The following is a 27,996-nucleotide window of genomic DNA, read 5'->3' as shown; positions in this document are numbered from 1 at the left end:
ATGGCTGGGCTGGCAGCTAGGCTGTGCCAAGAGCGAGCGGCTGCTGAGGGGCTGGGTTCCTGCAGGAAGGCCCTCAGCTACTTGGACCAGGACTACGAGGCACTGAAGCAGAAGTGCCTTCAGACTGGGACTCTATTCAAGGATGAGGAGTTCCCTGCCTGCCCGTCTGCGCTGGGATACCAGGACCTGGGACCTTACTCCTTCAAAACCCAGGGAATAGTCTGGAAGCGGCCCACGGTAAGAGCGCTGTGTCATGGCATGCTTGGTTGGGTCTGGGTGGTTAGCATTCACCTGAGCACATCCACGCCAAAAGAGTGATGCTGAATGCCTGCTATTCCTTTATGTTTCGTTCACTTTTGATTCTACCCTGCCTTACCTAAGCTCTTCTTAAAGCACAGAATCCTATAACTGACTATTGGGAATTGGATTCCTCCCTTTCTATCCCAGCTCACCAGAGATTCCTGTTCAGGGTACAGTCCAAGAAGGACAAAAATTCTCCATGTGCAGCATAGGGTACCCAGTGGCACCAACCATTGCCTGTGAAGGTGTCCATCCATGGTCCTTCCACTGGGTACCTCAGGGAACTAAGGTAACACTTCCATAAACCCTCTGCTTTGCTTTCCTCTACCTGCAACAGCTGAGAAGCACCTGACTGGAACAGTCATCTCTCAAATATACACATCCTGCAAATGGCCTTTCATTAAAAATAGTCATTTTCATCAGAAAAAAAACAAAAAAACAAAAAAACAAAAAAAAAAGCACTGAAAGTCTTAAAATCAAAATATATAAATCAATCACAGCTTCAAAGATTTTCCTATCCTTTCATTTTTCAGTCGTTGATTTCTGTTCGTGTTTTGCTCTTCCTCCATTATTTTACCTCTCCCTGGAACATCAAGGTGGCGATGGATCAATGGTTGGACTTGATAGAGGTCTTTCCCGACCTTAATGATTCTGAAATAGAAGAGGAAGGAAAAAATGGAGGAAAAGAAGAAGAAAAAACACAAATAACCTTTGTCTGATGCGGGGAAGGCAACAAGAGGGAAAAATTTAAAGCCTATTTTTTTTTTTCTCCCTACCTACCCAAAAAAGATAGAAAAAGAATTTTACTGATTCAGTAACTCCGAGTTTCAACTCTTGCAAGCCCAGTGGTCAAACAGCACCTTAATGGGCACTTCTGCAGCAAGAGCTGTGAAATCCCCTGAGTTTTATATGTCTCTGGAAAACAGCACCATCAACTTACGACATGCTCCAAGAAGAGGAAGAGCTAGAAATGCAGTTGTGAGAAATGTGTATGTGGTGCTTGGCAGTGGCTCAGAAGAAGCAGCTGTCTAAATGTGTAGCATGTCATGTAATATGTCACATACAGCTGACAGCCAGCAGGTGCTGTGACAAATCACCAATTCGGAGGGGAAAAAAACTCACCAAAACAACAACAAAAAGATCCCACAACACAAACTTTTCTATGTGGTAGCTAACCTGCTGCTGCCTCCTGTCCACCAAGACAGCTGTGAGGCAGCCAACAGCTGGATAATCACAGAAGCAAGAAGTATCTTGCTGAAATTACACCTACTGCAAAAAGAGATCAATAGTCTGACTCTTCTTCATGCACACATAAAGAAGTCCTGGGCTGCCCCTGCCTCCATGGCCCAGTGACACAGGCACGCTCACAGGCAGCTACTGGGAGAGCAGGCAAGAATTTGGTCTCCCTAGAGGATGTCCATTGCTGCCCCTGGGGGAATGCTTGGGAGAAAGGGGAAGCTTCTCCTTAATACAACTATATACATTTAATATTTTTTGAACTTTCCCATTGGAACAATTAACAAAAAAAGAGAACATTTCAGACCAGGGAGGATGACTTTGAAAACATGTCTTTTCAGGACTTATGTGACAATCCTCAGTTCATAGTCGGAGGAGCTACTCGGACAGATGTTTGCCAAGGAGAGCTGGGTAAATACAACACTTCTGCATTTTGTTTTTCTTCATCTTTTTTCCCTTCTTCTTTTTTCCTTTTGTTCAAAAACAAGAAGCTTAAATTAAAATTCCTCATCCCAGTAAGAGTCTCTTCTAAGAGTCAAGGGACACTGAGAAAGTTTTATCCTCTAGCCTGATCATAGAGGATTTTTACTTAGGAGGCTGAGCAAGCAAGACCTAGTCCCAGTTTAAAGAAAAATAAAAATATGAAGGAAAAAAAAATAATGAAAACACCTGGTCCCCCAGTGCAGTGGAATTGACAGGTCACAGCCTGAGCCAATGGTTGAGCTCCAGGTGAGAAGGCATGTCTAACCCATGGAGCTCAGGTGCAAGCAATGCACTGTGTGAACAGCAGAGGTAGAGCCTGGATCCACCCTTCCTCAGCCTCATTTAAAGGTTAGCAGCCAAGGAAGCAATATCTTTCTGGGTAGAGATTGCACTCCTCTTGAGCTGTTGTTGGTTTTTGGAAGAGGTGAGTCAATTTTCTTTCTTTATTACCTACTTTATTTATTACCTTTCTTTATTATTTCTCAGTAGTACTTGTATCCCATCTGAAGGAACTATCATCATCATCATCATCATCATCTTTTGCCATACACTGAGGTATGGAGTAGGAACTGGCTAGGCACAGGGACTGGGATTGTGACTTGCCATTTCATGCCAAGAGAGGTGGTCCCTGAGTTAGGAACAAGGAATACATGAAAATATACTACAAAGCTGATGTGTTTCATTCAGGTCATCATAGAATAGCTCGTGTGGGAAGGGACTTCAAAGATCACCTAATTCCAAGTCCCTGCTGCAGGCAGGTTTGTCAGTTCCTGTATCAGTCACTAGACCAGGCTGCCCAGGGCCCCATTCAACGTGGCCTTGAACACCTCTTGGGATAGAGCATCCACAAGTGCTTTGGGCAGCCTGTGCCAGCACCTCACAATGCTCTCAGTGAAAAATCCACCACAGGCAACTTTCTCCAAGTCCTTTTTGCTGAATGTTCTTTCTGTTTGTTTGGCATTCAGTGTAGAGCTGCAAGAAGTGACTGGACACAGTATGGAAAAACACCACTGGAAAAGGCAGTGGTGCCTGGCTCTGTTGAACTGGGGCCTGAAGCTGATGGGATGTCTCAGACAGCAGTCATTCTCTCCTGGACCCATCACAGTAAAGCCATCCTTTCTACCCATTTTTTCTCTAGTGCTTGCCATCATTTAAGCGAAGTTGCTATGCAAATAGATTTTATCCCCTCTCTGGTAGCTAATGCATTGGCCTCTTCCTGCCCACCCAGCTGATAAGATCCAGCTGCAGAAGGCAGCAGCAGCAGCCTCTCCTGACTGCATATAGAGGCAAAAAGGCTGAAACTCTCATAATGAGAATTTGATAGATGAGACATGGAAAAATCAGCTTGTCTCCCTTCTGTGCTGCTTACTGCAGCACTCCTGACCTCACTGCTCTTCTATGCCATCCACTTTGCAGATGAGATTCAAACAATTTCTGCAACTTGCTGGTGATAAATAATACCAGTGCTGGTCCTGTAAACATGGCACTATTAAAGTGATCACTAAGAAATTCCTTGGTGCATGGGTCTATATTCCAGCTGCTGGAAATAAGATGCCCAATCATATATCTGCACCAGGATATTTATTTGGTGGATGTCAGAGCAGAGTACAGGGAATCATTTACTGTATTTTAGAAGAATTGTTCAGATAAGTAATAAAAGTGACATTTCTTGTCACTTCCAATTCAGAAAGTTTCTATAATAGCATAAAAAATTTCCATGACAACCGTTCACCTGAAGTAAAACCTTGACAGCTTATAAGATAGAAGAATCTGCTCTTAGGCTGCCCAGGGAGGTGGTGGAGTCACAATTTCTGGAGTTCAGTAAATGCGTAGACATGGTGTTTAGGGACATGGTTTGATGGGCATGGTTGTGGTTGATTGGTCAGCAGTTGGGCTATACAATCTTGGAGGTCTTTTCCAACCTTAATGATTCTATGCTTATTTGTCTTAAGCCCATAAACCGGATGCAAATACCCTCAGATTCTTTTTCCATCACCTCCTGAATGACTCTGTGGATTTCCAGCCCTTTGTGCTAAATGGATTTTCATTTCACAAGGCAGTACCAATCCCACCAAATAGTGGTGGCAATGGGTCTGGACCAAAGTGGGGAGGGGGCTGGCTGCTGGAGCCCAAGCGTGTGTCCTGAAATATACCCCCCCCAAACCTGGACAAAAAGCCCCATAATCTGATTCTGCTTTTGTTATGAGCTTCTTTCTGTCTCTAAAAAGGAGTAAAACCATTTTAAGAGATCATATTCTCACAAAGGCAGAAAAAGCAATGAGGGGACAAATAGAGCCCCCCTTTGTTTCTGAAAGGCAATCACTTCTGCCTGCTGACCCTTAACAAAAACAAACTTTAGAACAGAGGTGTGGGGCTTACCTCAGTCTGAACTTAATGCTCAGGTGTTTGCTTTACATCTCAGAGGCACTCTATGCTTTTTTTTTTTTTTTCTTGGTATTTGATCCAATACCTTGAATATCAAAGTAGTTGTTATTAAAGCTGTCATGTGAAACCCTTCTATTGAAACAGACCCTGATTACATATTTACATAAGCCTCGTATGTGACCTGTTAACAAGTCCTTTAGGGAAATAGAGCCTACTTTTAATAATTTTCTGAGACATGTTCCTTTTCTTTTAAAAATAACACTGCAGGTCTGGGTTTACGTGAACAAAAGGAACAAGAAAACCCAGAGTCAGTCTCGCTCCATTAAACTTATTTCTTTGACAACAGCATAGGCTAGATGAATATCAGCTTGGGAAGTTTGATGGAAACTTGAAAGACCTGAAATATTTTAAACGTACTTTGAACCATAGGTTTTTGATTGCCTAGTAGCAACTTGAAATGCGCTCACAGATTTCGTTATTAGAGGTGACTTATGAAGTTTCCTTGCAGCTATGTGAATAAGTTAACCACAGATCTGTTTGCTGAAGGCCTTGAGAAGGAAGTGGCATAAATTTAACTTAACAAAAGCCTCTTCATTTAATAGTTTTCCGGATCTGGACCAGTTGTATTCACAGGGCAGCTCTTGTTCTGAAGTCTTAGAACATGTCTGGGCTGCCAGCATAGGTCCTGTGTAGCCAACATGGCTGCCACCAAGGCACTCCCGCTGAGGATCCCTCACAGGTGCCTTGTATGTGTCATATCTCTCAAGCAGATCGAGTAAGGTAACAGGCAGACTGGAGACCAATCTGAAACCTGGCATTGATGAACCAGCAGCAAGCCAGAAAACATTCACCCCAGAAATGCTCCTGTGCTGTCTGTTAGATCTTGGAAACAGGTACCTTGACTGTTGGCTTAACTTACTCTATCAGTAACTCAATGATGAGTGCCAATGCTCTGAGTGTGGATGCTTTGATAGTAGCTAAACAGAAACCAAGTGCTTCTCTGCAGCAACCAAAACTAATCAAATTCCACATTAATGTTAATGGCTCCTATGCTTGCAGTGTACTTGGGTAAACTTCAATGCAGAGGAGTTGCACAACTCCCAGACCAGCAAGGATTCAGTGTCCAGTGCAGTGGCTTGGTTGTCTGTAAACCACAAAGCACCTTTACGGTGCTGAGTACAGAGGCAATGCAGTGCACATGTGAGCAAGAAGAGGTTCTAGTTCAAGTACCCTAGCACTCAAAGTGATGTTTCTAAGCAGGATATGCATGTGTTTGTGTGTATGTAATTGTATACATATAACACATGCACTGCTAATTTTCAAGTTCAACTTCTTCACCACAAACTCAAGGTCATAATTACTTCAAATTAAATAAGATTGGACTTCATAAGCATTACAGATGGCGTTGGATCCAGGGATCAGGTTGGTTTCTCTTTATCACATTCAGCAGTAGCAGCAGTAAACAGTGTAATTGGCGCTTATCTGAAACTTATGTTCACAAAATATGAGACTGAGCAGAAAGCAATGTATGTGCCCTCATAGGGCTAAATGATGAGGTGGCTAAAGGGGTACAACTTCAAGTATATGCTGTGAGCAAAAATGCTTTTTGATACTATCATTTTTCTGACTATAATTTCATTGGAAATAAATTCTAATTACATATTTAATTCATTGGCCAGTTGGCCTTGTCTCTTCTCCCTTCCAAAATTCACTTTTTAGGGAAGGAATGAAATGCTTTCCTCACAATCTGAAAACTGACAACCTGCAGCTGTATCAGGACAGGTTTTTGTGGTCCTACATCAGCTGCCTTTCTGGGGATGTTGTACTGCCATGCTATACTGTAGACACAGCTGCAAACAGAACTACTAAAGCTGCTGTCAGCAAAACTAAGTTGAACTTTGGAGAGAGAGAGAGAGAGAGAGAGAGAGAGAGGGAAAAAAACAAACAAACAAAAAACCCAAAAACAAACAAACAAAAAAAACAAACAGCACTTAATGGAACCTTGTACTTAACAACAAAAACACCAGACAACAAAAAACCTAGGAATCCATTGAGAAAGGCTGAGAAAACTTACTAATAAGCTGGAATTCCACTGAGGTGTATGAGAAGAAGCAGTTTGTGCAATTTAGGTTTCATCTTGGTTGCTCTTTATGGACAGCTTCTTCTATTCTCTTTAATTTGTGTTAAAGCCAGTATCACAGGAACCTGAATGTAATGCATTGCTTGTGTATAATTCAGTTCCAAACCATCTATCTGAACATCCCGTGCAAACCTTCCTGTTTCACCAAGTTACTGGACAGCAGCTAATTCCCAGCTGATTCCCTTCAGGGGTCACAGTTAACAGCTGTTCTGTTGCAGTCTTAGCAGAAGGTATTAGGCCCCTGAGTAAAGCTTAGAGATAGGACTTTGCATTGCTCAGGGCAGGCAAAGCAGGTTTTAAGGCTATGTTCCCCACTACAACTCTTCCAATAGAATTCTTCCCAAGTCAGCTTGCCCCTAATGCTCCCTTGGAAGCCAGATTGCATGGTGTGTTTGTGGCAGGAAGAAGTACCAATGCCTTTCAACCTCTCAGATGCTAGGAAGTTAATTCTTACTGTAAGAAAGCTGTAAAGGATTTCATGCTGCATTTGCCATCTCAGGGATGAGATTCTGAAATTGTTCAGTTCTGAGTCAGAGAAGCAAATAACACATTTAAAGAAACCCCTCTCATTTCACTGACTCTTCAGTTCAATTTTGCATCAAACTTATACCCTCCACAGCAAAGCCCACAGCAGTTGCCCTTCCACCAGCTGTAAAGATTGTAACCAGGAAGAAGAAACCCTTCCGGATGTTACATTTTGGAAAAGCAGTAACTTTCTGCTACAGAGCTCCTCTGGTCTCACTGGGGCAGAGGGACACAACAGGCACCAGGAATCCTGCTCTGCCGCCTACTTGGGAGCAACCTTCTGTGCAGAAAAAGAAGCTTGGGGAAGTGGGAAAAATGAGGACTGTTGGCCTAACCGCATTCCTCAGACTTACTATGATATTTCTACAACTGCAGGGAAAAGTAGAAATTAAAACTGCATAAAGCACACAGCTGTATACCAATAAAAGCCTCAGACAGGTGGGTACAAAGCAGGTTGGAATATTCTTAGTTTCATTCTTTTTCTCCCTACATCTGTTTCCTTGGGAGAGGAAGTTCTTCAATCCTTTCAACCCCCTCCCCAACCCTGCTCTCTCCCAGTTTTATTTATTTTATATGTGGGTACCTAAGGCTAACAGAAGCCTTCCAAGCCAGTGAACTGAGTCCTCTCCTACTGAAAGCAAAATAATTTTTGAGGTAATTGGGGTGAAAATGAATGTCAAAAGTGTTTTGGTCATAGTCATTTTAGATGCTGATGCTATTGGACTTTTCTATATGCACAGCAGTCACATTTTACAAATTCCACTTCATGACACTTTTATTCTGATTTAGCCTTCCTCTTTTTTCTTTTTTTTTCCCCCAAAGTAGCATTTATCCTTTCTCACAGTTCCTCTTCAAACTTTGCTTGTATAGGAGGAGTAGCACAAGTTTTTTAACCTCTTCTGATAGGAATGCAGGTGACTGGGACAAGCAAGTAACCCCTCATGGTTTTCCTCTTTTATTCTCAATACCCTGATCAGACAGTTACTACCCCTTTCCAACTTAAACGTTATTTCCCGAGTGTGGCAGCCAGGATGGCACAGGGCAGTGTTGCAGAAGGCTGTGGAGCCTTTACCTACTAATGCTACATTTCCCATTGGAAATGCCTGCACCACATGTTGGTTGGATCAGGGTTTTGCACCTCTATCAAATTGGCCAGCTCAGGTGGCTACAGGTCATTATAGGAGGGAACTTCACAGGTTTTTCTCAAGCCTCTGTCTGATTGGGAGCAGCTGCTTCTAGTTCAGCTCATGGGAGGCACCTGGGTACTTTCCAGCACTGGGCAAGTTCTAGAATATCATCTTTAGAGTTATAGTAATTGTGGTACTGAAACAAAGAGCCCAAGTCAATAAGAAGAGCTAATCCTCACTTTAAGATATTAATTCATGATAGAGATTAAACTTGCTTGGTTTCTCCACTAGTTTACTTTCAGTAAAGTAAAAGTTATTATGCCAGTTTATTCTGCAGTATGTGCATTTACCCAAAAAACCCTGTGTCCTGGCACACAACCTGCGAGGAACCCTTGGAGAAATTTTGTTTTCCAAGCTTAGAGCAAACCTCAGAAATTAACACTGAACCCACAGAAGTGCTTCCTGCTCTTTGTGATAAGAATACACACTAAGAAATCCATGGGTCTTTGAGTTTCCCATCAGCAAGTGAAGGCTTTCACCTACCCAACACAACAAGCAAGCTACTCAGCAAACAGCTGTAAGATACCCAGCTTCCAGTAAGGCTCCCTCATTTCCAGGACAAGCAGTGAGCCAAAGAAAAGGCTCACGTGCTCCCACACATCCCACTGCACTTCTGTTTCCATCTGACTCATAAGTAGAGCTGAAGTAATAATCCTAACAGCTGGTTCAAGTCCAGACCTTCAAAGAAAGGGCTAAAGTATATATACCTACCTACATACATGCATGCGTGTATATATATATATACACATAATCCTTTGCTTCTCCCAGGTGCATTGGCTTGGGGCTAGTTGAGGTAGCACAAGTCATTAACTCTGTGCTGCTCAGCCAGGCTTTGCAACCCACAAACCCAAATTTCCTTTTTCTTGGCTCTGCTCTTGGTCTCCTGTAGGTATTAAAAATCTCTGCTAAAACAGCCTGCTTTCAGAGCTTCATTAAAAAATCAAAAGAGCAAAGCTCAAGTTAGACCATTAAAATTACCACTGCGATCAGCTTGACAGGGGCCCTGCAATACTTATGTGGTCTGGGTGAGTGGAAAACGAGCAAAGGAGAAACATCACAACAAGAATGAATTGCTGAACCAACATTGAATCCAGCAGGACTTTGCAGAGCACTTTATGCTGGTGCTATGATCTATGTGGGAGCGTGATATATTGGTGTAGGAATCAGCTCAACAAGACACTATTTATTAATAAACTTCTCCACTGTGGATCATGTGTGTTTGCAGGTGACTGCTGGCTCCTGGCTGCCATTGCATCTCTGACTTTGAATCCAGATGTTCTGCACCGTGTTGTTCCCGAGGCTCAGAGTTTCCAGGAGGACTATGCTGGGATCTTTCATTTTCAGGTAACTGTCTGATCAGGGTATTGAGAATAAAAGAGGAAAACCACAGTATTTATCTGAAAGCAGCTTATTTTTCCCCCCACAAGCTGAGTACTAATAATTACAACATGTAAGTGACAGTGATGGAGGGGAAAAAAGCAGAACAGAGTTTACAGCAGTTTCTCACAAACCAGTTTCTTCTATATGCAGCAGGTATAGTTTCTTCTATATGCAGCTGCTTCTATATGCAGCAGGTTACTTGTGTTCCCAAGCTAACAAAACTCTTTCTCACAGAGTAGTTGCCTGTTCAGGCCATGATCTGTATTTTTCCCCGCATGCTCCTGCTCAGCTCAGAAGAGAGGATGTCATCTGAATTATTCTCTTTTCTTTCTCTCCATGGCTACAATAAATTCTAGAGTAAACGCTTTAAGTGCCCAGGCAAAAATGACTATTAACATTATAACATATTAACAACTCATAAATTTCCCAGTATTTTCAGAAAAGACTGGCATTACCAAGTTCTTCCTCTTTTGGGTGATTTCTCCTTGCAGCATTTTTACAGTGGCATGATTTTTTTTCAGAAGATAATAGACAAGAGAAGTGGACTTTCAGGTTTTCTGTATACTCGCTAGCTTTCTGATCCCTCCATCATGTAAGCTATGCATGGAGAACAGAACACGTGTTATGTGCAAGAACATTACTTGCTGCTAATATTACCTATCAGCAACTCCTTGACAGTGTTAAGGAGCCTACTCAGCATTTCACAGGACTGGGAAGAATTTGCCTCAGTGACACAGCAGAGGAAGATAGTAGTGTAGAGCCACAGTGTGCACACCAGCCCTGACCATCTCTTCCTCTCTTCTTCTCATTAGTTCTGGCAGTATGGGGAGTGGGTAGACGTGGTGGTAGACGACCGGCTGCCCACCAAGAATGGTGAACTACTCTTTGTGCATTCAGAGGAAGGCAATGAATTCTGGAGTGCCCTGCTGGAGAAAGCCTACGCCAAGTATGTGGTTAGATGGGAGGCAGTGCTCCTGGGTGTGCAGAAGTGGTGGGTATTGGATACATCACTTGAAGGCATCATCTGTTCCACCATTTCTTTTTACATGTCCAGACAGGATATTGCCAAGCTTCTGTTTCAAGGGGCCCCAGGTCGCAATGATGATTAGATGTACCAATAGATATTACATTATAAGCCCTTACTTCTGCAGCACACATGCTTTCCTTTCAATATTTAAAGGACTGCTACGGGAAAGAAGGGGGCAGATTCAAGAGTTTGTGATAAGACAAGGAGAAATGGTTTTGAACTTAAAGAGGGTAAATTTAGTTTGGCTATAAGGAAAAAGTCTTTCAGAATGAGGGTAGTAAGGCACTAGCACAGGTTGCCCTGAGTGGTGGCTGGTGCCCTGTTCCTGGAGATACTCAGGGTCAGGCTGAATGGGGCTCTGAGCAACCTGATCTGCTGTAGATGTTCCTGTCTGTTGCAGGGAAATTGGACAAGATGACATGTAAGAGTCTTTTTCGACTCTAAGGCTTCTATGATTCTATCCTTGCAAGTGGAGATGGCCTCACACAGCTCTGTCATCTCTCCTGCAGGCTGAACGGTTCTTATGAGGCTCTAGCTGGAGGGTCCACTATAGAGGGGTTCGAGGATTTTACTGGAGGCATCTCCGAATCCTATGATCTGCGGAGGGCTCCAGCAAACCTGTACCAAATCATCCAGAAGGCTCTGAGGGCTGGCTCACTGCTCGGCTGTTCCATTGATGTAAGAAGCTGCCATTGCTTTACTTTCTTTGCTCCTCCAGGCTTTTGTCAATATCATACTTGGATTCATGTAGGGATAGGTGTGAAGGTCTGGATTAAAAGCAAATTACAGTCAATGTGAGACTTTTATTGATTTCAGTTGTACAAATGTTGGACAAGGCTCTAAATAACCAGCTCTTTTTTTACAACACAGCCTGCTGAAGTGCTTAGAGCCATGAGCTTGGGACAGGTCTTCCTGAACCCCATTCTCACTGTCTCAGTATCTTTCCTCATTCAAATGATGTGTAATGTCAGCTCCAGACACTGAGCTGTTAGACACAAACCATTTGAGGTACTTTGTTGTAGACTGTACTTTGATTTTGACTTTGTTTTCAATTAAAAATCGTTGACGCCTATCATACAAGATCTCCTATGTTACTGACGAGTCTGTATATGTTTTGGAAACTCCATACCTTTTACATCCTGTCCTATAATCTCATTTCAAATCCTAGTTCAACCAAGGCAGCTTGGAGCTGAGTTGATGTGAGCACATCTCTGCAGGTGACTGGGTCTGTTACCTGAGCTAGAAATTGGCTCTAGATTTAAATTTCATGGTACATTCTTGAGTCTCTGCTGTGCAAGGACTGTATATTTGAGGCAGGAAGTTCTGGAGGTGAACTCTTGCCACAGTTCTCACCTCTATTTAGTTTACTTTGCATTGGGAGTATTAATATTCATTATGCATTATCACCTTGGATGTCTTCTCCTGTATTAATCTGCTTGTGAGAGATGTATCCATACACAATATGTAGCCCTAATTTGGTATATTTTTCTTGCCTCAGATAACTCATGCAGCAGAAATAGAAGCAATCACAAGTCTGAAGCTGGTGAAGGGGCATGCTTATTCTGTCACTGGGGCAGAAGAGGTAAGCCAGCCTCTCCTCAGCTTGTCCAGCTTAGCTGAAGTTTTTATAGCTGCCATTACACAAAACGACTTGCAACACTGCAGCAACTTCAGATTTTTGATGTCTTTCTGTGATTGACCAAATAAAAATGTTGCACATTCTTGTGCCACATGTTACGGAAGTGTGTGCTTTGCCAATCAGCTCAAATGGAAAAGGACTCAAAGCCTCTTTAGTGAAGAGCTCCACCAAACTCACCTGCCGAACTTGCCCTAGATATTCACACTTCTCTGAACTGGAATTGTTACAGAAATTTCTGTGCTAAATAATCTCTTTCCAACCTTGCTCTGTTGTGCAATGTCTTTTGAGGATGAAGACATTCTGCTGTTCTATAGCTGATGTTTTTCCTTGCAGGTTGCTTTCATTAGATGAAATGGTGAGAGTTGCAGCTAATGGCTCACTTGGTGGCACAGGATAATGTAAAAATGAGAGTGGAAGGCATCTAGGTGTCTCTTAGCTATTGGAAATTGTAATGGACTGCATCACTCAAGTACAAATCATGTTTTATCCTTGCTGAAAAGCAATTGCTCCACGATGACTGGAGTAATGGGAGTGCTGAAGTTCTGTTTGTTGTCGATCTTTTAGGTCTATTACCGAGGACAGACAGAGAAACTTGTGAGGCTTAGAAATCCCTGGGGTGAAGTAGAATGGACTGGAGCGTGGAGTGATAAGTAAGTGTTTATATGCCCCTGCCTTTCCCTCTTCTATGTATTTTGGTATCCTTTGAAAATTAAATTGAGATTATGCAGTTTAATCAAATCACAAAGCACATTTAGGAAAGATGGTAAATCCATTGGAATAAAACACTATTAATTTGTTAGCAAGGCTACATATTGATCTGTTCTGCCCAGTGGACATTCTTCCCTGCCTCAGGCGGAGCTTTCTAATGAGAAAGAACAGGCTATGTTTTAACTGTGGGTTGTAAGCTTTGCAACCCATGCAAGCTTTACTCATATCATTTCTCAAGATGACTTTTCTTAGAAGATCCCATTGTTGTTACCAAGACCTTAGCAGCACAGGCAAACCAATTGCATTGCTACCCTGCTGCGCCTCTAAGTCAGTTTTGAGGTTTTGGAGTTCTAAATCTGACCAGTATTTGATTTACACTGGAGAACTCTGAAAAAAAAAAGGAGATGATGACTCAACTAAGGATCAGAAGCTTGAATAGCTATCAGGAGCTGTCAGGGCTTGGAATCTCACACGAATGGCAGAAACAATAAATCATTTATTTTTATTTTCATAACAGTATGTATTTTACTTTCATTTGGGCCTTGGTATATCTTTAGCGAGGACTTTTTTGAGATCTCACATTCCTTTCTTGACCATAGTACTGGTGCTGATATAGAAAATATGGTTAGATGTTGTAATTATTCCCATCTTTATCAGAGCTTCTTTGCTCATGCCTAAGATAACATGTCTCTGTCCCCACATACCATATCCTGGTCTTGCTGCACTTGCTTTACCATGGGACAACCTTACTGAAACAGGTACCAAACTGCACAGCCACACAGAAGCAGATGAAGTCAGAATCTGGTGTGCTGCACAGTGACATTGGAGTGGGACTGAAGCAATGCTGCTTTTTGCAGGATTTTGTTCTAATTCTGCCTTTTTGCTTTCATATTTTTGATGACCCCAGCAGCAGAGTTTATGTCATTTCCCTAGGGAGAATATCAGGCTTCTCTATAGTTCTGATAATTGTGAAGTTCTTCCTGTTTTTGGACTGCATGCTACTCAGTCCAGACAGCCTGCAGTATTTGTATTTTCTGCCACCTCTGTTCAAGGTTTATTTGTTGCAGTTTTGGTTGCAGTCTTATTCCAGCCCTGTGTGGCTGAAGGAAGGGGCAGAAGGTCTAGTGGTTGTAGAAATACATAGAAGTTTGTCATCTGTGACTGAAGACAGAAGCTCACTGTCTGACCTCATTGCAGAATGAAATACAACTGAGCAGGTTGCTTTTGTGCTTTGTCTGCAGTGCTCCTGAATGGAATTATATTGATCCCAAACAAAAACAGACTCTGGATAAGCAAGTAGATGATGGAGAATTTTGGTGAGCATCATTAATTAGCACAATCTTTTGGGTATTGTATGTGCAAATATGGTTTTTAAGCAGTCCTTTCAGTTGGATGGAGAGAAACTGATAGCACTGAGTAAATTCATGTAGGTGGTTAGCCTCTTGTTTATTTTCCTTCCCATTTAAATATTACCTTTTATTAGAGCCTGAAAAACTCAGTGCTTGCTCAAAATATAGAGACCAGATGGCAATAAAATTAATGATGTGGCAAGAATGAACCTCATATGCTTTATATTTTGAGGCTTGTTTTTTGCCTGAATGCTACACACTAATGAAAAACTTTAGATTGTCAACAGGGGAAGAATCTGTTTACCCAAACCTGATGGAAAGACAGTGTAAGCTGGGTGATTGTGTGGATCAGTGCTGAACACGTGTCACTCTGTCCTAGAACAGAAAGAAAAATGCCTGCCATCTTTCAGAACAATCAGCTGTGTGGGGCATAAAGCAGTGAGGGCTGAGAACAGACCTCTGCTTGCAGCATGAAGTGATCAAGGTCTGTTATTCAGGCGTGGCTACTAGAAGTGGTAAAAATAAACATCAACAAAAGTTTTAAATCAATATACCAAACTGAGATTATTTTTCTGCAGTGACTCTTTCCTGAGGATCAATTCCTGCTCCCACTTAATAGCATTTTGCTGCATGTTTTGGTACACCAATTTTATTGAGTTTACTTAGAAAGCACAATCCATGAGGGATTGATCATGACTGAGGATGACAGAAAATGGTACCACTGAGCCTGTAACGTGTAAGAGCATTTGAGAACAGTTGTCTTTGTGAGACAGGGCTCATTCAGGGAGTGGGAAATTTTGCCTCCCCGAAGCCGGTCCTAAGACTCAGAGTTCAATTAAATGAAGCTTTGGGCAGCTCTGTAGTACCAACATTTTCTTCCTCTTAGAGAGAGGCACCCACATGCAGTTGCTCTGACTGTTATGGGCTGATGAATTAACCATGATCTTTTGTGTTCTAGGATGGCATTTTCTGATTTTCAAAGGCAATTCACCCGCCTGGAGATCTGCAATCTGACTCCTGACACCCTGACAAGCAACCAGGTCAACAAATGGGACCTGACCATGTTCAATGGACAGTGGATACGGGGTTCAACAGCTGGAGGTTGCCAGAACTACCCAGGTGGAGACCCAGCCAAGTGGCCATTTGGTGAAATAAACAACAAAACCACAAGAATAACTGCTTTTTTTGAACTGTGGGTGGCCATAATTGGGAAGGGTTTGGAGGTACAGATCTCTCTGTGTGGTTCAGAGAGCAAGCTGAAGTTTGGCAGTCTAAGCCAAGACCTAATTTACACTCATTTCCTTGTCAGCGATAATCAGCCCACTGAGCAGTTAATTCATGGCCACATTCTTTTTATTTTTTCCCTTTGTGCGCTTTCTGTACTTACATGGCTTTTGCTACTGACTGGAGTAATTCTCCAAAGGGCTTGGGTAAGCCAGGAAAGTATCATAGATCAGTAGTAGAGTTGTCTCACATTCATTTTCAGGTTAAACCTCTGGAGAGGCTGCCTGATTTTTGGTCCTCTTGAATCAAAACTAACCTTAGCCAAGGACATTTCCTGAAGATAAATGACTGGCTGGAATTAACAGTATCAGCTCCTCCCTCTTTATTTTTACACTCTAGGAAATACCACAGTGTTTTGATTTGCTATGGCTCCAACTGATATACAGCATAGCTGTGAAACACAAAAAACCATGTAACATACTAGAAAGGTTTGGATAAACTCCAGGCAAATGTCCATCCAAAGAGATTTTCTCTGTAATTGTAGTGACGACCATTCTGGCTTCAATGACAACAAAATCTCCTCCTTCTTGTTTTGCCTTGGGGATTTTTAGCAACGTACTGGATCAATCCCCAGTTTAAGATCCGGCTGGATGAACCAGATGATGATCATGAAGGGGGTTTGAATGAGCCATGCTGTACTATATTGGTGGGCTTGATGCAGAAGAACCGCAGGAGACAGAAGAGAACGGGAGAAGGTCTGCTTAGTATTGGTTATTCACTCTACCAGGTACAGTTTGTTCCTCATTGCAGGTTTTATTCACTGTTACCCTGGCAAAAATCTGTCATGTGTTCGTCTTGATATTTGATCTGCACTTCAGTAAGAGCTAGGTTTTGCAAGATGGCTGAAAAGCTTCTCTCATCTCTTCCTGACCAACATAATATGGGAAGATTCAGAAAAAATTAGCTCAGTATTTGTCTTATTTTAACAGGAAAATGGTGTAAAACTGGAGGCAATTAATTTAGCAGTAGGCTCAATGGGAGCCTTCTCTTTCAAAATCTGAATGGGGACAGGATCAGGGTGCCTGGCAATTCCAGATAAGTGGTTCTGATTACAGCCTATCATCTGTGCTCAGTAGTCACTTTCTTTATTTTTTCCCCTTTTATTTGATAATTGTTTTGATTCATTGTCTACACTGTTATTGTTGTTATTGTTCTGATTCAGCTTTGGGGTTTTTTTTTGGTCTTTTTTAAAGATTATTTTTCTTATTTTCCCAGTATTGCTTCTGTCTCCATAGATATAACACAGGGAAAAAGCCTGTAGAGCTGTCTCTGACTTTTGTGGTGTAAGGGCAGATAAGCAAATACAAGAATTTCCAACCAGTATTATGCTTCTCAATGTCATATTTGGAGAAAAGCAATTCAGTGCTGTCTAGATTTCTCTGGATGAAGATTATTAGCTATCATAGGTGTGAGCAGATGGGAATCACTAGCTTTTGTTAATGTATCTTGTGAGGGATGGTTCAAAACTAGGAAGGATTTTTCTTAGGGCTGAAGTGTTTGCGTATACTTTTGGTTCTTACCTTGTACTTTTCTGAGTTGCTGTTGACTGTCAAGAACCCCAGTCTACTTGCCTCCCAGGATTTGTGCATGAAGGATGTTTGTCCACTCATATCTCTGAAAACAACCCTGTAGAAGATAGCAGTGCATTTTTGCTTTATATCTATTTCATCCCACCTGCCTCCTCTGTGATCTTTTTCAGAGTAGAGTAGGCTTGGTGACTTTTAACAAGATGAGGCTTTTCTTTTTAAAGAAATGGCTGCTAAATCATCTCTTGTAGGCACACAGCTATGATCCAAGTTCTCAGGTCATGAACTGCTGTAGATTTATATCACTGCAGTTGATGCTGTGGCCAAGGACATAGCAGTTCTCTGTATTATACAAGGTAAAAATGAGCGTGCCCAGCCCTGCCTGTCTTGCAAAGCTTTTTTAAGTTGTGTAGCTCATCACTGAGCTTCTACTGTGTTGGATAAAATAAACAAGACCCAAAGGACCATCTCATGCAGTCTGGAAGCACTGTATGGGTGATATTTTAAACAGCTTTTCTGGACCTTTTGAGCACAGTCTGTTTGGCTTTCACTGGAATCTGTGTTCCTGAGAACACTATTTGATCTTGAAAAAGCTACCGTATATTCAGAGGTACAAATGCACGTATTTAGTTAATATAGAAAGGGCCAAACATTGAATTTTGCTACTTATTTTAGGTGCCTTACAACATCCCAGTCATCCTTAAGCTTCTTGCTGGTGACAGCAGCCTTGTATTTTAATCAGCTTTCCAATAACAGCACGTTGGTAGATCTTAGGTCTGCTCATTTTCATTTAGCAAAATAGCAGAACCAACCTGCTGACTTTCCTGGCTGAACATTTTAAAGCTTACTGAAATATTTCCAACTGATAGTATCATTCACAGCACCAAATCTGGAGAAAAGCAATTCTACTGTGTAGATTCCTCTGGAGGAAGGTCCCATTTTTCTTTTGGTACTACTCTAGATCAAGCTAGATCTTCATGGTAACCAATACTACAAGGTGTGTAGTAAGTGGGAATGAAAACTGAGTGTTCGAAGGAGAGTTTATCTGACTCTTTCTGTCTAATAGTAGAAAAGCCTACGTAGCAACCCTTTGACATCAGCTCTTTCTTTTGCTTTCAGATTCCACAGGAGGTATGCAATCGTTGCTGAACACTTCTTCCTTCCAGATGGGCAATTCTTGTGCCAGTCTAGCTGCCGGGAGGATTTGCTCCTTGCTAACGACAGCTCTTCTTTATCACTGGATGACAATCTCATGTTCTAAATAACTATTTCCAAGGGACTGGGGCACGGAGCTTTATTACAGACATTTGAATCCTAATCCTGATCTCATTTATACCTCTTGAAATTTGACTCCCACTTATTTTGTGCAACAGAAGTAAAAATTTGTTTGTTTAGTACAGGTGTAGGCAGAGTCTCTGCACTCTAAAACTTAGAAAATGTAGCTAATATTTTTTAGAAGAAATGCCAGACTCTGTGGATCCATTCCTTTTATAGTTCTGAGCTGGGGCTTCTGGCAATGAAAAAAAAAAAAACCAACAAACAAACAGCTCAACCTTCCCAAATCCTCCTAGATGTCAATAACAAGTTAAAGACAATTTCATTCTTAAAGAAAAAGACCCCAGGGGTGTCTGGTAGTAAGAATAGCCTATAGTCATTACTGAGGTCCGCCACTCTGCACTGCCAATTTTTCCTATGCTTTTCAGCCCTTTTCTTCTCCCTCAGTTAATGAATGTGTGGTCCTGTAGCAATTAACTGTGTTCTTTTAACAGCCTTGCAGATGCAAAGGGAAAATGAGCTTTATATGTTGAAAAAGATATGGGATCTGACGTCTTAATCTTTGCAGTCTAATCCTAGCTTAATATAGATGGGGAGAAAGGACAGGGTGGTTGAATAAATAACAAATCCAATCTTATCTTTTAAAAGAAGCAGGGGAAAAAAGCATTTTATTCTACAGTTCATGACAAAAATACTGAATTATTTTAAGGCTTTTGATAACATCATTGTATGTTCTGATCTTAGAGAAAAATCTTATCTGCATCCAATGTTCTACACCCTGTGTCAACTATTTAGCAATTACTGTGGATCACTGAATCATAATTTTTGAAAGATAGCTCTATGAAGCAGAAGTCACAAAAAGGAGATTTAAAGAAGAGATGTTATTCATACACTGCTGTTTCTGTTATATCAGTATTTTGTTTTATGAGCTATACCAGATTTCACGTTTAATAACATATTGGTATTACAGAAAAATTAAGTACAATTTTTGCCATATTCCAAAGGAACACCGTTAGTATAACTAACAGAAATTGGTTTAATCATCTAATTTGGCTCTGCAAGTCCTACCCTTCTGATACTATTTTGTTCTGTTTGCTGTTCTCTTCTGTGTGTCTAAAGAAATCAGAAACTGTAACTCCTGTGCAATTAGGAAGTCTACCTCATACCATCAATTGCTGAAAGGCATTTTGAAATTTAAATTTGTTCATGAGCAGCCTATGAGAGCAAAAAATATTCATTATATGGACAACTTGAGTAGGTAATAGTTTGACCAGATTTGAGTACACATCATACTCTTTTTAGTTATTCTATACCACCCATTGTAAAGAGGCATGTGAAAAGATAATATTTATAGAGAAGGGTATTTTCTCCTTCTAATTACCTGCCTGACTGTTTCACATGACATAACCCTGGTGGTTACCTCTTACGCCATCACTCACAGATTTATCATTTTGTGCTAAGAAAAACTTGAGATGGATTTTAAGCACTGAAATTTAAATAGGATGGCTGACTTGCCAATGAACTGTCAAAAGGTTTCTAACAAAAACATGTTTCCGACAGCTGGAAAATAACAAAGACATTCATCTGAACCGTGCTTTCTTCACAAGGAACCAACCAGTAGCCCGGTCTGAGACTTACATCAACCTGCGTGAAGTCTCCAGCCGCATTAGACTGCCCAAGGGAGAGTACCTCATTGTGCCATCCACATTTGAGCCTTACAAAAATGGAGAGTTCTGCCTTCGAGTTTTTTCTGAGAAAAAGGTTAAAACTCAGTGAGTATCTTCTATCTAAAGCTTTCTCTTCTGCTGATGAGACTCAGAAAGGTAAAGGTCTGTGCTCTATCTACTGGCAATTTAACAGCAAAATAGGCTGATTTCTAGGACCTGTTTTCTTCCACAGTCTACCATATGTGGCACACACATCCATGTTACAAAGACCTGGCTCTTCAAGTGGCCTCTGGCAAGTACTGAAGTGGTAACTAGATCCCTCAGGTCTATGAGATGTAGTGGAAGTTCTCACAATTAAAGGATGCAAAGAAAGGTTCTGATGCACTGGAACAGGTTGCCCAAGGAGGCTGTGGATGCCCCATCCCTGCATGCACTTAAGGCCAGGCTGCATGTGGCTCTGGGCAGCCTGGACTAGTGGCTGGCAACCCTGCCCGTCGCAGGGGGTTGAAACTAGATGAGCTTTGATGTCCTTTCCATCCCAGGCAATTCTATGATTCTAAGAAAGTAAAATGATAGTTTTATAAAAGAATGTATCAACAGCAGCCACTAAATGAAACCAGGAGTCTGGATAGCAGACAACAACAACAAGGCTGGATTTCCCAAAGAAAATATTGGCAAAGTTGGACAGACAGAGGAGGGATGGGAAACATCAGAAACAGGGAACATGGATACTTGTTCTGTGCATTTAGTAACACTTTATATCAGAAAAGTCTGTTTTCCTGATGAATTGAAGTGCAAGAATTCTGCTTATTTCATTTATTTGTTTGTTTGTTTTTCTTAGGATGATTGGTGATATGGTGGCGGCAAAACCATATGAGGTAAACACCTTAACTGGACAGACTTTTTTTGTAATAGACATTTCTTAAGCATAATGGGGAAAAACAGATGTGAGATTTTTGGGCTGAGATCATGGTAGGTAAACACCTATTATGTACTTTGTGCTCAGGAAAATGTAGTTTGATTACAGAGATTCTTCACTTGCCTCTATGGTTTAGCTTCACATGCATTTTCATGTACCTGGGCTCACGTGGCACAAAAACTGAACACACCCAGACTTGTCATAAAACATGAAACTGGCCTTCCATCCAGTATAGGTAGAAGATGGGGAGGGCACTGAGTGATCTAAGGATTTAAGTAATGCTTCTGTCTTGATATTTATGTGGAGCAAGCTCTCTTTTTCCCTTTCTCTAACAATGGATGCATTGTTAAGCTCCTTTATGATATCCATGTCCTCCTTTTAAGAACCATATTGTAAACCACAATCTTGGTCATCTCTTTCCTCTAGCCTCATGTTGATAACAAAGATATAGATGATGAGTTCAAGACTCTATTTCAAAAGCTCTCTGGAGAGGTAAGTGGATTAAAATGAAAGGAAAAAAATGGGACCTCTAGCTGTTATGATTATGCAAATATTTGGCCTGCCAATTCCTCCTTCTGTCTGGTCTTCAAAAAACAGGCAGTTCTCCCCTTTTATTAACTCACTGCTTCAATTCAATAGAATAATTCTACTACATTTTTCCTCTTATTGGTGCAAAATGTGATTTGTTCACTCAGCAGTACTGGGTATGGAATGACTTTGAAAATATGGGTGATGGGAGTAAGAACTATGAAAATATTATTCCATGGTGAAATAAATTGCCTGTGGAGTTAGCATATAATTCCAACAATTGGCTATTTGTTCAATTGCTTCCTTTTTGTTTAGAAGCCCCAGGAATCAGAAAGCTATGGCTGAACTTTCTCTCTGTTACTGTATTTTTGTATCTACAAAAGCTGCTGTGCCAGCCTGTGGCTGCCTCTTCAGATGTGCTCTTAATGAACAGGTGGCCAGTGGCAGTAGAGGGGGAAAACATCTTGTTAGTTAGAAAAGCATTTGTGAGTTCTGAGATGGGAATTTTAGGATTGTTTGACTGCAGTATCCATAAGCCTAAAAAATCTCAAATGCTTTCCTGAATCTTTTCAGCTGAAAAAGGAACAAGAGCAATGAGCCCGCTCAGTCAAATCTGATAATAAGTTAACTTTTACTGGGACACATCCCCATGGCACCTAACAAACCACTTGTTTCCCACTTGAAATGCTAGGAAATATTCATGTTTCTGAGGATCTCCTTCATGTGATGTTAGCAGGTAAATGTAGTGTTAGAAAAAATCAAAGATTTTGCCCTAGAGTAGGGTGACAGTGAATGAATATAGTCCGCTTCAAATGCTTTTTATCTCAACATTTTAAATGTGTTTTCTGTCCAGGACTGTGAAGTGACTGCGACTGAACTTCAAACTATTCTAAATAGGGTTTTGGCAAAGAGTAAGTACCAAATTTGATTCACACTGAATGCAGCTCAGAGGTGAGGGCTGAAATGATGAGGCATAACGTTGCCCTTTGGTCCAGACTGACACCTGCACATCAATCTCTAAGCACACAAGTAGGATCTGTGCTGACAAAACCCAGCTTTGTCAGCTAAGGCTGATGGAAAAAATCAGTTCTGTCCCAGATGAATTTCTCCTGGCTTGTTGAACCTCTGCTACGAAGTAGTCCACTTCCAAGAGCTGCTTGCCACTGTCCTGCAGAGGCACCATGTTCTTTCTGCCCTCTCAGAAGGACCATTGGTGGTCAGCCTGGTCGCAGGAACTCTCCATCTGCTTTCACTGTAGGAAAATATTTTTATTTTGCTGTATACCTTCTGTAGACAGATAGAGGCTCACCGCTCCCAAAATCCAGAGCGTTCCCTTTTAACACTCCTGCCTTAAAAAAGCCATGTTAATCAGCTGGAAGGAAATGGTGGAAGAACTGGCAGAGCATTTGCTCTGCTGGCAAGATTTTAAGGCAAGTAGCAACTCCGGCATGGTCTTCAGAAAAGAATTTTGCCTAAGAAGTATTTCTGACTTTGACTTTTTCTTCTCTTTTGTCCAGGAAAGGATATAAGAAGTGATGGATTCAACATTAACACTTGCAGGGAGATGATCAGCCTTTTAGATGTATCCTTTGGATGTCATCACCTTTAAAGTTTCTGGAACTCCTTTGCAAAACTTCTTGATGAGATAAGGCTAAGGTTACGTTTCTGTTGTCCTGGCACATAAAGTTCAGCCAAGCTGCTCTATCAGCTTAGAGTGGCAGAAACCTGAATCATTTCATTGTCAGCTGATCTCTCACCTGCTCTATATCGCTCCTTGCTTAAACCTTCCCCTAAAAATAGCAGGGAAGAGAAGCAGGAGTGTTCTGCCTGGGCACACCACCAGTGCAGTCTCAAGTGCATGCACAGCATGCTTGGAAGGAGGCAGATTTTAAGCACAGTTCAGCTTCCATCTCTAAATTGGGTACTCCTCATAAAACACAGAAGTCAAAGCAGCAGATACAGACTGGAGGGCCTTCCCAATTCTGTATAACTTGTAGGACATGTGGGAGCTAATGAGCTTTGCATAGCCAAGGGAAAGTAGTCAGCTCTTCTGGCTAGCACTACCTTGACGCACGGGGAAGGGCGAAGTAGTAGGGCCAAGAGCCATGTTGACAGAGTTGCACTAGTTTTGGTCTCATTACATAGTCATGCTGAGTACACAGCATGTGCTCACTCACAGTTCCTTCCTCTGGTTTCTAACACTTGTCCACCACAAGGCCAGTCATTTTTTTTCCCAAAAGAATTCGACCTGCTCTTAACTGCAAAAAATAATGTATTTAGCAATCCCATATACCATTCCTCAAGACTGCAGATATCCTGGAAATTCTTGGCATACATTTAGTAAAAATAAAGCTGTGGGCATGTCTGTGTGAGATGGAGATGTATTATGAATGAAAAGTTATGTTGCATCAAGATTGTACTGTGTTGGGTGAGCTATTTTTAATCACTGGTTGCTCTCCAGTTTTGGTAAGGATAGAGGAATCCTGATGTTTGAATCATTACTTAACATTCCAAGACTAATGGGACTGGCTCCTTGGGGCTTATAGAATTCAAGACACTTTGGATGAAGATTCAGATGTATTTGGTAATCTAATATTTCTGACTGTCTCTCTTTCTCTCACAGTTCTCAAGTAAAGATCCAGAGATACGTGAGGGGTTAAGATACACTTGGAAGATTTCCTTCTTGTATAGTTGGAGTTGGGGCCAAAGAAATATCTCTGATTTACAAGGGCACAAACAGATCCTCCTTCATCTTAACCCCACCGTTCCCATAATTTGCAAAACCCAGAAAACCAGATTAACTCCTTTCTGTTGTTGGCAAAAGCAGCACTCTCTGCTGCCTGTTGTATTAAAGCTCATATGAGCTCGTTTCTTCACTGCTGAGGTATGCTACTTTGCCAGCTGAACAACAGCATGCAGAAGAAACATATTTTTAGGACCTATCAAAAACCTGTCTTTGTATTATTAAGTTCTATAGTCATGCTGAATTTTTTTTTTCTGACAGAAGATATAATATCCCATAAAGTTCACCCAGAATCAAGCAGTCTAAAGTAAGGTCAAATCTGTACCTGCTTTGTTCGATAACATCCCTTTCATGGAAGTCTGCTGCTACCCCGATTGATGCTGGTCAACTCAGAGCATCTGTCCCAGAGGTCCATGAGGAGAGCTCTCCTCCATTCTGGGGCTGCTGTTGGCATGGCAGCCCTGAGAGCCGATTCCAGTCTGTGCTGTAGGTCTGGGTGATTTCAAATTCTGGATAATAAACCTGCTGGCAGTAGGAAGCATCTGTCATCTTGTCTGAAATATTAAGAAAAATGGACTTTATCTGTTGCAGTGTTTGCCAAGTGATAGGATATTTTCCTCAATGGCCCGTCTGCCACCATGTGACATGGAAGCAGGCAAGCTGCCAGCCCATAGGAATTTCCCAGTCTGCCCTGCTTGCCAGTAGTTACTTGAAAGACTTCCCTTGCTCATTAATATTTCAAAGAGCTTTGGCTGCTAGGGGAAGTGTATCCCAGCCATCAGAAACCTGAGGTTGTAGGTTGTGTGCCCGTAACTTAAGAGTTCCCACATTCCCTCTTTCCTCTGCTGCAGGCAATCTACAGGAAGGTGGACAGAGACTACTCTGGTACCATTGACTCCCATGAGATGAGAAATGCTCTCAGCGAGGCAGGTGAGCCTTGGGGTTGCCATTGGGCTGGTGCAGTTCTCCACTAAAAAGCACCAGGAGTCCAGTAGGAACTTTTCACAGCTTTGGTTCCCACTCATCTACTAAATCAGAGCATTGCAAGTGCTGTTCTCCTGTCCTGGTAGTCCTTTATGCTGTTATATACATCAAAACTCATCTGTTCTGCGTGCAGAAACACTAACATTATTGTCCATGCTGTGGTTATTGCTTATCCATCTCATTATTACTTGCTGTATTTCTGTCCTCACTATTTCCTAATCTAATTGTTTCCCTTCAGAGTTCTGTCCAAACCTTCGTTTTCCTGCATTTCCTTCTACCACTGATCTCTACAGTGGAGAAAGTGCAAATCTGATTCCCCAACCACATCCAGTCTGCTGTGTGCTATTCACTTTTGGAACAGTGCTTGTCAGCCTACCTATGGGAGCACTGTTTTTTAATTTCTCTTCTTTTTGGTGGAGTCTATGTGAATGATCCAGAGGCAGAAGTAGCACTGACATGGACCTGAATACAGGCCAGTATGTCACATGAGAAATTGGCTCTACTGCAATCGCTGTTTTTCAGCTGCAGCACCAAGACTCGCTAATTAGGGATTTATCTGGGGAATATAGGATTGCTTGTGTTGTGAAACAATGAAAAATATGCAGTTTGACAAAATGCTATGGGAGAACTTCATGCCTCTCTTCACCCAGAGCAATGTATTTTGGAAGAGATCCACAGCAGAGGTGGGTGATGGAATCCAGTAGATCTTTTGGGAGGAAGCATCTTTCATCCTTCACCTGGCTCTGCCAGGTGCAGCAGTCCATGGATAAGCCAAATGAAAGATGGCTTAGTAATCAGCTGTGTGTTAATGATTTGTGCACTTCCCATGCCTTCAGGTTTTGTGCTCAACAACCAGGTGCAGCAGAGCATTGCCATCCGCTATGCCTGCAGCAAGATGACCATTGATTTTGATGGTTTTGTGGCCTGCATGATCCGCTTAGAGACCCTTTTCAGTAAGTGCCTCTGTTTATGAGTCAAGGGGAATTCCTGAAAATGTTGGGGTGCCACTAAATATTTGGTGTCTTTTAACTATGAGTGTAGCAGATTGCTTGGAAATGGCAGAGTGCCACAAAAAATGTGTCTGTTTGAGAAATCAGAAGAGGAATAGCAAATGCCTTTTGTCTGAATGACCACAGAGTGTGAGGGTACTGTTCTGCTTTACAGCTATCTACACTCTATGTTCAGTGCTCTGGCCACCAACCTGTACCATCTAAATTGTGCCATTTATCCCTTAGGGTGCTTACTCAGGCCCGATTTACAGCTTTGTTGCCATATCAAATCAGATACTATTGCATTGGATGCTGTAGCTCTCCTGCTGCCAACTCTTAGTTTGCTGCTATAGATGTAACTATTCTGCCCCATGAAGCAACCTACAAATCACTCGTAAGAGGAAAGAAGAACAGCTGCAGTATGCTCCCACAGAACCAGTCTAGATTTCCAGTACATCACGGCAAAAGGCCAGCCCTCTACATTTTGTCTGACTGGCCAAACTCCCTGTTTTACGTCTGATTTTTTTTTATTCTTTTCTACTTTGCAGAAGTGTTTCATCTCCTAGATAAAGAGAAGAGTGGAGTTGTTCGGCTTTCTTTAGCAGAGGTGAGGCTGGTCAGATTAACATACTATGTGGTTAAGCTACAGTAATGGACTGCATAATTGTTTTCTTTAGAATCACTCCTACAAATAGTAAATGCAACAGCGATTCAAAGGAAAACTTTGTTTTTGTGGCAAAGATCGTCAGCTCAGAAGGCATGTCCAAATTAGTAAAATGACTTTTTATCTAATATGAGTAAAAAGTAAAGATATATTCAAAATACCTAAGGTTTCTTGAGAAGATGCTTACACAGTTAATTTCTCTGCCTACTTTTGGAGGTAGTGGTCATTTCATTAGAAAACACACAGCAGGAAAATGTTCTTTTCTGGCAGAGAATGAACTGAACAACATGCCAGAATTAGAAGAGACCTTTCTAGATGCCAGGTCTCTTTTTTTCCCTATTGTTTTTAATGCAAATTTCTCCTGTTGAAACTAATAGAAGCAATCAGCTTGAGCCTTCCCCTTTCAGGATACAAATATATCTCAGGAAACAGAGCTGGAAGGGGCCCCAAGAGGTCCATCCAATTAGTCCTTACTGCTGAAGACTGGCTCAAAGGGAGGAAGATGGCTAGGAGGCCCTGTGACCTTCAGTCACAGATAGTTAAATCTATCTGAAAGTATACATTGCTAAATCTACTGTTTTTGAAAGACCATGCAGCTTACCCTGGAGAATAGGTCATGCCTCAAAAGAGGCTCTGCTTGCAACATCTGAAGCCAATCCAGGCAACAAATTTCCCCAAAGTTCGACAGCAGATGGATGCTTCACATAGAGCAGATTACAACACAGTTGTGGCTTTTCCAAGCCTGCTCTTCTGGAGCTCTTGTGCAGTGCCTGGTGGCACACGATGAGCTTCACAGATGGTCTGACTCCTTGTTCTGCCTCTCCCACAGTGGCTGTGCTGCACACTGGTTTGAGTTGAGATCGATGAATTCAGCAGAGAACTCTGAACGCAGAATCATTCCTTCAGCGTCTCCCTGCTACAGAAAGCAGAGAGAGAAACTTGTTCTTATTACTGGCAAGTTATTTTAGTCCACGATAAATGATTTCCTGTCAGTTAGAAGGTAAATATATACTCTTGAACAAGACCTCGAAGAAATAAACCAAGCAAGGCTAAACCTA

General features: G+C 41.7%; 1 protein-coding gene across 3 annotated transcripts; it reads left to right on the top strand.

The window, feature by feature from the left end:
- On the top strand, positions 1–27,996 carry LOC122164239 (calpain-8-like). 3 transcript variants are annotated; one of them, XM_042826062.1, is made up of 21 exons: positions 1–237; positions 1,878–1,947; positions 9,482–9,600; positions 10,449–10,582; positions 11,173–11,341; positions 12,162–12,245; positions 12,867–12,952; positions 14,252–14,326; positions 15,318–15,478; positions 16,195–16,370; positions 18,289–18,300; positions 20,005–20,216; positions 20,953–20,989; positions 21,457–21,522; positions 22,412–22,469; positions 23,076–23,140; positions 24,074–24,142; positions 25,153–25,231; positions 26,122–26,238; positions 26,823–26,881; positions 27,768–27,996. In XM_042826062.1, exons 1-21 carry the CDS (start codon positions 1–3, stop codon positions 27,789–27,791), a joined length of 2,109 nt encoding a protein of 702 aa, XP_042681996.1. In that variant the 3' UTR covers positions 27,792–27,996. The 3 variants fall into 3 exon arrangements, with proteins under 3 accessions (XP_042681996.1, XP_042682006.1, XP_042682000.1); XM_042826072.1 differs by lacking the exon at positions 12,162–12,245; XM_042826066.1 differs by lacking the exon at positions 18,289–18,300.

This window comes from Centrocercus urophasianus, unplaced genomic scaffold, assembly GCF_019232065.1.
Source record: "Centrocercus urophasianus isolate 14NV4802_14NV808 unplaced genomic scaffold, USGS_Curo_1.0 seq_10, whole genome shotgun sequence".
In the NCBI taxonomy this organism is placed as follows: Eukaryota; Metazoa; Chordata; class Aves; order Galliformes; family Phasianidae; genus Centrocercus; species Centrocercus urophasianus.
This window is presented reverse-complemented; position numbering and strand designations above follow the sequence as displayed.